Below are 12,234 nucleotides of genomic sequence, written 5' to 3'. Positions count from 1 at the left end.
CTTTTTGTGATCAAGAAATTTGAAAAAAAATTGGTTTGTTTTTTGAAATACATGTGATGTCACACAACATAATGTTATTATATCAATGATATTTGCTTGCAGATATGAAAATCAAATTTATTTTGAAATCTGGTTAAGTTTAAAAATGTTATAAGTTAAACAATTTTTCTATGCTTTGTGCATAAAAAGCTTGAAAGTCCGTATTTTCCCCCATTTGTCCTATCGTTTTCGCTGAGATGGCTCACGAACATCGAAACAAAGGGCAAGATGCGAGGAAAGAAGAAGAAGAAGAAGGAAATCTGTAAAGGAAGTTATTGGTATGGAAGAAGAAGAAGGAGGAGAAGAAGAAGAAGACGATGATGATGAGTGCGATGAATCAGAAATAAGAGTGGGAGAAAAAATAAACATTGAAGGTCGAAGTGAAGAGTGAACAAATGTTGAAGAATAAGGATAACGTACAGATGGTGGAGCGGTTGTGCAAAGTGGAGAAGAAGGAGACGAGAAGGAAGAAGAATAAGAAGAATGAAGTGGAGCAGGAGGAAGTAAAGATGAAGATGAAGAAAAAAATGAAGATGAAGAAGGAGTTGAAGGAGTTGAAACAGACAAAATACAAGAATATGAGAAAAAGACGAAAAATGATAAAATAGTGAAAGAGGAGAAGAAGAAGTAGTAAAAAATGGTGAAGGAGAATGGAAAGACGAAGACGAAGATGAAGGAGAAGGAGAAGGAGAAGGATAATTCGATATAAGTATCGAAGAAAAAACAGACTGCCTGAGAATTGAAGAAGGAGGATAATCAAACTGATGAGAAGCAGATGAAATGGATTGCACTGAGAAGATTTCTGTTTAAAATAGCTTGTTTTTCTTTTCCGTCTCAAATGAAATTGTCCCTTTATTTTTCTCTCTAACAGCCCCAGACTTTTTCTTCGGGTTGATCATCTTGATTTCCGTACTTCTTCTCCATCTTCATCAGAATGCATGCAAGACGCGGGTTCTCTGCCATTACATTATATGTGCTTCTTCCGCGTGCTCCTCTGCGCCCTTTCTGCTGTTCTTAAGTCAGTCTCAGTGTATTTGTCCAAAATAGACGACTCTCTGTCACAGCAATACCTCTCCATTCTTCTCCAGTAGCTCTTCTTCTTCATCACATCGCTGCTCGATCTTCTGCCTGCCAAGCGGAAGAAAGCCATCCAATTCGTCCCTCTGTTCCCCTTCCTGCGCGATGCTTGCTTTCTGTCTCCTGTTTCCTCTTGGCTGCTCCTCCTTGCCAATTACCCTCAGCGCTGCCAGGACTTTCTTTCTCCTTCCCTGTCAAAGCAGTCGGGAAAGTGGACATATGCAGTGAAGTCGCTGTATTCTCTTGCTCCTCTGGATGGTAACAGTGCTTGTCAGGATGAGCTGCCTCCTGTTCCACGTGAAGCAGCAATGTCGTTGATGACTTCTCTCATTTCTTGTCTGTATAATTCACCATCTCCGTCTGCGTCCGCTTTTCTCTCCATTCTAATGATTTTGAAAGGAACGAAGCCGACTCCTCTTTTTGATTCAGATTCATCCTTTTCCTCAATTTCGCTTCCTTCTATTCCAATTTTACCAGAAGATTCATTTAATTCCATCATTTCGCAGTCGTTTTGTGATGTTCTTTTTTCTTTCACAAAAGAACCCAGCCACGTTGCTTCTCTTTGTTCTCTCGCTTTGACATGTTTTTATTCCATTCGTAACGATGTTGCTGAGCATAAGTCATATCTTTTGCTTTTGGAGAAGCATTTGACACAGATTGGGGTTGGCTGGCTGATCCTCAAGTCAGAAGAGTTGCTGTGCACCAAAAACAGAGAGATGAATGAAAAGTGGATGGAGGTGTATTTATCTGTTGTGACATGCACAGTTACACAAGCATATTCATCATCATCTTCTTCTTCTTCTCCTTCTCCTTCTCCTTCTCCTTCTCCTCCTCTTTTTTCTTCCGAAATGACATCTTCCCCACTGCAAACAGCACAAGTCCATTCAGTACCATGAAACATCAAGTGTAATCAGCAGCAGTATTATTGTCGTGTCATTCTTCTCATCTGTTAAATGGAGCGAGACATGCTCCACAAACGCATCTGATGGTTGCTCTGAACAAGTATGTGAAGAACAAGTGCATTCTGCAAAGGCAGATATCTCAGAGAGAGTGAAGACAGGGAGAAATAAGAGAAGTGACAAGGAAGCAGAAGTGTGCTTGAAGAGAAGAGACATAAGCGAAGTGGCAGATGATGCTGGTAGTTTCAGTGTTGCAGTGGGAAAGTGTGGATAAATAAATTCATTGATGTGTTGGCTTTGATGATAAAAATGAAAATGAATGAAAACATTAATGAGTATTGAATGAAGTCGTGAAGCTATTTCTTTTTTAAAAAAATAATTGTTAAAAAAAACATTAAAGAATAACAAACTTTTTTGTTTCAATCTAAATTTCATATTTTTCACCACCTTGATATCTTTTATTTCATCCTTCAACAGCCCAATCTCCTTCCATGTTTTTGCGCACTTCACCTTTCCCTCAGCAGAAGAGTGCATCAGTAGCACTTTCCATTTTTCTATCGAGCCAGTCGTTCTTCGCCTCCACAACAGCACGCAAGCCATGCAAGGAAATACCATTGCCTTCCAACACAATCATCAAAAAGCAGGCATCTTTTGTGCAGAACCGTGTGGATAAAGAAGAGATGCCTGAAATTGAGACGAGGATGAAGAAGACGATGGAAAATACAGACCACTCGACGAAAATAAATAAAAGTGAACAACTTACATGGAAGATTGAAAAGAGGGATGGATGTGTTTGAAAGGAGTGAAAAGAATTGGAGAAAGAGGAAGAGGAATATAAATAAGATAATGATAAAGGTGGAAATGAAGCTATTTCTATACAGACAGTGATTTTTCTTCTTCTTTTAATTTTAACTTGAAAATTTTGAGAATCCAACAAATCTTCACGCAATTGTGTCTTCATCCAATTTTCAGTTCGAATGAACAAATTTACCACATACTTTTTCAATAACAAACACAAATTGTAACAGTAAATATGAAATCAATGAAAGAAGCATTGACAATTCAGTGAAACTTCCATACCTGTTTTAATAATATAATAATGCAAACAATATTCAAATCACACCTTTCATGAATATTCTCCTGATATTTCTTTAAAAAACACATTTGTTTTCAAAAATGAAAATAAATTATTATTATGGATTTCGTTGCAAATATTTTTTTGCACAATAATGTTATATGCATTGTGATATGTATGCAGAATAAGTTTGGAACAAAACATGGTTTTTTTCATAAATAAAAAAATTTTGCCCCATATACAGTCTGTCCCAAAAAAATGTTGATCTGTCCTTTTTTAATGTCGATCATCCCATGCTTATTAATTTTGATGATGAACCATATTTTTCATTAATTTATGAACAATAAATGAAAAATTTTTTATCTCACATATAAAATGTAATTTTTTCTTTTATTTTGGTATTGGCATATTCCGCATTGTTTTTTGTTTGTTTTCGTATTGTTTATTGACAGATGAGGTGGTTCAAAGACAGAACATTTAGAGGTTATCAACCCATCTAATATTCAATTTAACTGGAAAATGTTCGTGAATAAGGACCCATGCTATTAATTAACAATCAATTATTTCAACATCTCTTTTTCTTGTTTTTGAATCCAATTCTTTTTTGTGGAAAAAATTTTTTTAACGATATTAGAATATAATTTGTTTCAAGTCGAATTCATTTCAAGCAATTATAACCATGGCAACTGCATCAAAAAACTGTAACACAATTGATTATTTGTTGTTTGTTGTTAAAATTCTCTCTTTTCAGCTTATTTTTAAAAATGAAAAAATGTCATCAACGCACAATTATAAATTTTTCATATTCATTAAAAACATTGTTTTATGAAATGGAACATAATAAACAAACATATATAGTATGTCAAAACAACTTGAAGATTCTTTTGTTTCGTGGCAAATATAAATAGAATTCATGGTTCAATCAAATAATTTTATCAAAACGAAAATACCAATGAATATATATATAAAAGGAATTATCTTTAATGAGTCATAATGAAATTTGCCTCATTCAAACAACAAATGTCTTTACACTGCAAAATGATGATCAAATGAAATAATGTTGTTTTTTCGACGTTTCTTTTAGATTTTCCTTTCAAAAAAAAGAAAATGAAAGTTATCAATTGAATATCGAAAGCAAACTTCAAGATATTTCAATTGCCTGAATATATTGTTACATTTATTGTGAGAAAATTGGTAAACATATTTTCTCTTTATGCAAAATATATAACTTCAATATTGTGAGAAACACTTTCTCCGTTTGCTTCTCATATATTTCTTTCAACAATTTGCCTTATATTTCTTTTCTGGATAAATATCTTTAAAAAACAAAATAACGAATTATTTCTCTTGTTAAAGACACTATAAAACCAGCAATATCATACGTCAAACTGCTTCAAATTTGTTTTTGCACAAGCTATTAACGAGAACGACTTTTCAAAAAATACTAGTGTAACAAAAAAATTTCCAACAATTATCACCTCATTCAATATTGGGTGAGAGTTATTTATATTGTTAATGGTATGATCGACATTAAAAAAGGACAGATCAACATTTTTTTGGGACAGACTGTATATATATATATGGGTGATTTTTTTTGATATCAAAAAAAATTCCGACGTTTGATCAAAAATTTTTTTTCATTAAGGGTTGCTCAAAAAAGAAAAATGAAAGTGATGATCGTGCAAAAATATTGCTTTATATATTGTTGTTATTGTTTATTTTTCGTTTTTAATTCATTCCAAATTGTTTTTATTTTAAATTTTGAAAAAAAAATTAAAAATTTTCAAAAAATATCAAAGCTTTAATGAACAGAACAAAACAAAAATTTGTGGGTTTGAAAAACATGACAACAATAATCACAATACATTATCAATCAATATCTTTAGTTAAAAACTGTAAAACAATGTTATTGAAAATAAATAGAATAAGATAAGTTGAAATCGATAAATACTAAATGAAAATATTCTATTTTCAAGTATATCATCATCTGATTCTCCAACCATCCTTTCCAGGAGTCATATCAGCTTCAAATGCCACTATTTCACTCTTCTGCAAAAAGTGAGATTTATGTTTTCTGTTCAAATCTCACCTTTCTCAATTCAAGGCACTCTGTATTTCTTCAAAGAATATCATCGTCAATTTCCATTCAAATCCCTTCACTCTGGGCACTTTCCATATGAATTCGCTCTCCCAACTCCATAGCCACCATGCACAACGAGATATCCAGCTTTCATTCATTTTCATTCATTTCCATTTCCTGCCCTGAAAGGAACACAAAAAACATCAACAGGCAAATATTCAAATATAGAAAAATAAATAAAGACCAAACTGCTCTTCGACTGCTTTTTGTCGACACACTCATCTCCACAGCCATCATCATTCAAAAAATAAATCAATCTCTTCATTTCAGTCTCAGAATGGTCAAAATGCAACAAAGAATGCATCTCCACAAAATACATTGTGCATCTCACTGGAGGGTCTTTTCAGCCCGTACACATTGTGGTGGATGTGCAGAGGTGGTTTTTCTGTTTTTGGCATGATCATCTCCTTTAATAATATTCTCAACCTCCAAAAGAAGTATATCACGTTTATTTCATCAACACCTTGCACAGGAGGAATATGGGGCAGAGAAGAGATAGAAGAGGATTATTTGTGGCAGGGGGTGAAAGTTGAGTGTTTTTTTGAATGTTAATATTTCGAGAGGGATTTTTGAATGGAAGAAAATCTGAGACAAAGGGGTGGGGAAGAGTGGGTGGAGATTTTGAGAAGATAATATAGTTAATATATAGAGAAGTGGCTGAGGATGATGAAAGAGGGCTTATTGTTGATGGGAGAAATGGAATTTGAAAAGAAAGAAAAGAGGGTGAAAGCCGATGAGAAGAGGGAAATTGAGAAATGTTAGATCGGAAGAGGGGTATTTTTTTATGAGAGGAGAAGAATATTTTATGGAAGAGAATGTGAAAGATGAAGAAAAGGAGGGGATTGATATTTTCTGATGATTTTGTGAGCTGAATGGAAGATGAAAATAGCAAAGAAAAAAAAATGAGAGAAATTTTCATTTTCTATTTTTTGAAGAGAAAGGAAAGGATATTACAAAAAGAAAGTCAATGAACAAAGGATGTAATTTTTCATCAATTAATTTCATTCAGACGATAACAATTATTACGATAACGATTGTCTTGCCATATATGAAATCAACTTATTGAATAAAATATTTGGTCCAATTAACGACTTCACACAAATTTTTCTCAACAAAATAATTATTATTCAGCAGATTTAATATATATGTGTCTCTTCGTCATCATCACTTTCTTAGCCTTCTTCGCTTTCTTCTGCTTCTTAGGTATTTCCTCTCATTTTTGCATTGCATCAGTTAATAGACTATCAAATGCTTGAAAGCTGTTCAATTAGCAGATTGATTACAAGCTCCTAAAATTTGTCATTCAGTTTGCTTTCTCTCAACAGCAACATCATCACTATCAGCACCTTCTGTGGGATTGCTGGACGTGCATTTGAACTGTTTTCATCTTCCCCAGAGGCGCGTTCCGTTCTGCTTCAGCACTTTATACAGCTTCTATACTCTGGCTGAGCTGAACGGAGTGAATAAGGTGAATGGGCATGGAAGGAGGAATGGAAATGGGATTAAGGAGCTCATAGGGATGTTGCTCTCATCTTCTCGCTTAATGACACCTCCAAGAAGCGAAGAGAGAGGAGTTTAAGTTCAAATGGAAGAGGCAAAGAAGGCGGATTTCAGAAGCAAGTTAAGCTTAGAGCAGAGGAAAGGGAGACAGCAGGAAGAGCCAAAGGCGAAGACGAAGACGATGGAGAATAATATGTATTCCACATTGATAAAGTTATAATTTCGACACATGACAAGAACAGGCAGCAACGGAAAGGAGGAGGAGGAGGGACACGGGAAGAGAAGAAGGAGGTGAAGAAAATGAAGATGAACAACAGCAGAAATTTTGCTTATTCTACAGCAAACTTTCATCTTCCAAGATGCACACTCAAATCAGCGCAGCCTTTTCGGTAATTGCTTCCTCTTCTTTATCTCGCTTGCATCACATCCAATCATCTGCCTCTTCTTTTCTTGTTGGAACTCCGTCAAAACCACTCACACCTTCATCTCCCGCCACAGACTCCTCTTCACTCACACACAAGTCCCAAGACATAACTAGCCCAAGCACTGCCTCTTTATCAAACATTTTTTTTCTTCTTCTTCTTCTTCTTCTTCTTCTTATTCTTATTCTTATTCTTATTCTTATTCTTATTCTTCGTTCTTCGTTCTTCGTTCTTCGTTCTTCGTTCTTCGTTCTTCGTTCTTTGTTCACCTCTTCAATAATACTGAATTTACTGATTTTCATGTCAAGGAAAACATGTGGCCAACGTAAGTTTGCTGGTTTCTGTGTTCCAAATTTACTCTGCTCATGGAACTGTTGGAACTGTTAAAGGAGTCGAAAGAGAAGGGGTTTGCGAGAGATATGAGATGGAATATTGTGAGGTTGTTGAAAGTGAGACTGGTGATGAAGGTGTGATCGAGGAAGAGGGAGATGGCTGAGAGGAGAAGAAAATTTAGAAAATGAATGATGCAAATTCGCAGAAAAAGCTTTATAAGTTTTCTAGTGAGAGAAGTGATTAAACAGTGTAACGAAAGATAAATAAGGCAAACAATATGAACGAAAGAATTCAACATGGGCAACATTTTCAAATGGGGGATTCAGATGAAGTGGAGCAGAAAAGGAAGAAATGTGGGCATCGGATGGAGAAGAAAGCTAGAAAATCATTTCATGAAAAGAATTTGAAAAGAAAAGGAAGATAAACTTTATCGTAATCATCCATTATTGTTTATACTCCATTCCTTTTGTTGTTATAATTAATCGTTGAACTGCTCAGCTGTAGCAGGAAATTGGTGATGATGTTTCACTTCAATTAAAGCAAAACTCAATGCATGTTATTTGAAGAAATGTTATTTTGTTCATTAATATCCGTAAAAATTGTTCAGTAAATATAAATTTTCTTTATAAGTTTTGTTTTTACAATTGTGATATAACTGTTTTCCTTTTTGAAGTTTGAATTTTCTATTTTCATATTTTTTTAAAGAAACTTGATCATAAAAATTATTTTCACTAAAAGTCTAAAAAAGTTTGTTTTTTTCAATAAATGAATAAAACACATATAAATCACAGTTTCTAAAGCTGAATACTTTCAAAAAAATCAATTTTTCTCTTTGATCAATAAATACCACAGTAGGATTTTTTTTTTCGATTTTTGATCTTTTTTTATGATTTCAAAAAAAATAACCCATATTCAAATTTTCTTTAGTCGCTCTCTATGGCACCCGCCGTTGCGCTGTACTAATTACTGAAGGTTAGAGCTTCATCTGCACTGATTAGTCTGTTGTCTGGAATTCATTTCTTCGTTCCTCCGAGATCATATCTTCCTCCATACCTCGGGATCGACTTCCGCTCGACAGCAAGACGTTTCTCCCGCCAGCTCTTCTCAGATTGAAGGAGTCATTGTTCATTTTGAAGGACGCAGCGTGCAGATGGAAGGGTATGCGTTTATGCTTTTGCTCCCTCTTTGTCTCTCCTGTGTATCATCGGCTCTGTGGAAACGAACACAACTGTAATTCAAGAGGGCCTGGCCTTGCCATGCGATGCAAGTGAACTGATTGGAGTGATTATTCCGAGCGAAAACCATCTGAGTGCTGATGGGTGCGAGTTTTGTTACGGATAGTGCAACAAGAAAATAGACAGAAGAAATGTTCTGTATGTGAAAAGCGCAGACACAGATGCAGCAAAGCAACATCCCTTTCAGAGGCATTCTCTTTTGCGAGCAACGATTCAGTCAAAGAAAGAAACATATATGTGGACTGCTTCAACATCAATGTGAGTGTCACCCCGGTCACTTTCCACCTCTTATTCGAACTGTTTGTTTATGGTCCGCAAACGTTTGTGGAGAGCGATCAAACATTTATAAATGTTGATCTGTCCCGCTTCCTTGTTCCATTCACATCCAGTCAGATCAACCTGACAGATGCAGGATTTGTCATTGCTTCGTGTGAATCGCGGATCGATTCCTGCAGATCAGTTATGACTGGCTTTGAGCGCATGGATGCATAGGCTGTACACATAACGTTCTGCATCAGCAGCCCAGCACACTTCATCTGTCCGGCATACTTGTCGAATTTCATATACCAGTTAACACTTGTTTGGAAGAAGAAAGATCAACGCTGCTGTTCCAGGAAGACAGCCAGGGTTTCAATCCATTCCTGCCGAACATTTGTAGCCTCTTTCATTCATGGATCTCCATCCAATTATCAGATGGGTACATTTACGAAGTTAGCGCAATCATTCTCAGCAATCAGGATTCATTGGCTCTGGACAAGTTGGCTTTTGAGCCACACACAAATGTCTCCGAGCTGGGTGCTTATTTCTTTGCAGTTGTGGAATGGTGAAGTCTAATCTGCACGCTGTTTGAGTTGACAAATACCGATTTCATATGTTCGATGTTTTTGTTGCATGCAGCATCTGCAAGTGCATTCCATGCCATTCACATTTATTCGTGCAGACAATCCAACTACTCCATTGAAGAAGCCTCAAGCAGCACCAACCGCTCTCCCAATTCCCATTTCTCAATTTCCGTCTTAGGATAAACTCATAAAAATGTGTGCAAGCGGTGAAGAAGTTGGAGATTGTTGGGAGCAAGCAAGAAAGTGCGGTTGAAATTGTTGTGAATGAAATAATTTTTGGATGAGAAGAAGAAGCATCAAATAAAAGGAAGTTATTAGGTTAAATAATTTGAGCAGCAAATAATAGGTAAAATATTACATCTCTGTACTGACCCGGTGGATGAATTTCACAGAAACATGTATGAGTAACTCGGTGTATCAGAATATGAAGTCAACAGAAAAACAAAATGTGATTCTAAGTCTACAAAAATCAAAAGCAATGTTGAAAGAATATGAAGGATATTTTCGCAATGTTAAAAAAATGAATCAAAGCAAATAAACAATAAACATGTTCATATTTTCACGAAAGTTTTTTTCAAACTATTATTTACGTTGAATTGCCTGAGATGTTTAAGGAATCTGTAATTTTTGCATATTCTTTTGGATTTTTATTTTCGTGCTAACATTCAAATAAGAAATAAATAACATTGCTCACTCAACAGCAGTTGGATGAGTGTACGAAAAAGCAAACGGCTTTTTTGTTAAATAACTAACATAATCGAAAAATTAAGGATAATAATATCAAAAAATCTGAATCAAAAAAAAAAAAAGATTGTGAAACAAGATGAAGGCAAAATAAAGAAGGATATGTTAATATGCATTATCAGTCATTTTGGCGCACAACGTTTTCAACACGAAATTATCGTTCCAATGCAAGAAGATGAAGAAATCTTTATTTTCATGAAATTTATACTACTTATATTGTGATCAAAGTTGATAAAGATGATTATTCAATAAAAAACCTCGAAAACATGTGAAAAATTATGCAAAAAAATTTGTGAATCATGAAAATTTTCATTAAATATCATCATAAAAAAGTTTTTCTTTGATTTTCACGAAAAAAATGTTTGATCACTTGTTTTAAATATTTTATTAATTGTGAATAACGCATTAAAAACATCGAAAACATGAACTAATTTTCCATAACAATATCTATTAACTTTTTATTCGAATCTTTCATGGTTGATTCAAGAAAGCAGACGTTTATTTGAATAAACTGCCTCTCATTCAATTAAAAGGGGGTTTATTCGAATAAAGTCAGATCATTCGAATAAAAATTGTTTATTCTAAACCTGTGTGACGTGATGAAGATTTTGATTTCACGTCCATCAGTATAGATTTTTCGCGTCAGTTTATTTTTTATTTTTTTTTTTTTTTTTGAGTTCTCTTTGCGTGTATTCAACTTTGATTTCCACCATAATTTTTTGATAAAAACAATAAATTTAAAATTTTATAAAACAAATTATCAGATTTTTTTTTTTGTGCTTTTACGAATAATCATTATTAATAAACATTAGTGACGTGAATATTTTTGATGAGTCCGTCAGAATTGAATTTTTTCACATCAGTGGTCAAAACGTCACACAGGTTTTGTTTATTCGCATTTCATCCATTAAATTGATGATAAAAATATTCATTCATATGTCATAATTTTTTTGAAAATTTCCTTTTGTTTTATTTTTCATATAAAATAAAAATTTCTTAATTTCTTGAAATTACTGTTAACACTCACATAACTTTATCTGAAATTAAAATATATCTTTGTATTAGATGAATTGTGAAATAAAAAAAATTTCAAAATTATTGGGTTATTTCAAAATTACCCAATAATTTTGAAATTGTCTATGGATATTTTGAAATTTTTGGGGAATTTTGCAATAACTCAGGTGGACAAAATTTTTTCTCTGAAAAAATATATTATACAAATTCATGAAGTTATTCAAATCATATTTTTAAAAAAATGTTCTGTTGTTTTTTTATTGTTATTAATAAAGAAAAAACTTTTTAACAAAATTAATTCGAAATAATTAATGATTTTTCGAAACAAGCTTTGGAATACTATTTTGTTCTTTTCAAAGACATCATTATGAAAGTTTGAAGGTTTTCATTGCATTTTTTTTTCAGATGAATGATAAAGGTCAAATTTTTTAAAAAGTCGCCAAGGATCTAAATATTTACCGATTGGAGAATGTTATGAAACACTCTGTAAATATTATTTATCATCAATATTCAAAATTTCACAAACGAGAAAGATTATCAATGATAAACTTCAGGATCCAAAAAAAAACGACTCTTGAAAGAAAAATTTGATGTTATTTTTTGATCAATTAGAATATTTGTTTTCTGGTGACATAAGATTCGTTGCATTTTATCACGAAAGTTTCTGAACAAGATATATGAGGGACAATGTGTTTCACAAGTTATCACGGTGAAAAATTTTTCAGATTTGAAAAAAAACTTATGAATTCATTTTTACTGTTTATCTTGGTTTGAACAATTCAAATGAAAAATACTTATCTCAAGGTGAGAGAGAATAGAATAAATTTCAAATAAAATTAAAAACAAAATGGATACAACAGAAATTTAGTCCTTTTCATTATGGAAATGAATTGGTTACACATCGCAACAAGGAG

At 33.5% G+C, this 12,234-nt stretch overlaps 1 protein-coding gene across 1 annotated transcript; it reads right to left on the bottom strand.

Moving 5' to 3' along the window:
* Positions 1-1,387: 1,387 nt before the first annotated feature.
* Positions 1,388-1,615, bottom strand: MONOS_12215 (uncharacterized protein; the record flags this gene model as incomplete). Its single annotated transcript, XM_067864818.1, has 1 exon — positions 1,388-1,615. One exon carries the CDS (start codon positions 1,613-1,615, stop codon positions 1,388-1,390), a length of 228 nt encoding a protein of 75 aa, XP_067728814.1.
* Between the last annotated feature and the right edge of the window lie 10,619 nt (positions 1,616-12,234).

This window comes from Monocercomonoides exilis (genome assembly GCF_001643675.1).
Source record: "Monocercomonoides exilis strain PA203 chromosome Unknown scaffold18-1597598, whole genome shotgun sequence".
Lineage (NCBI taxonomy): Eukaryota > Preaxostyla > Oxymonadida > Polymastigidae > Monocercomonoides > Monocercomonoides exilis.
The sequence above is the reverse complement of the archived record's forward strand: the minus strand, read 5'-3'. Positions and strand labels throughout refer to the sequence as shown.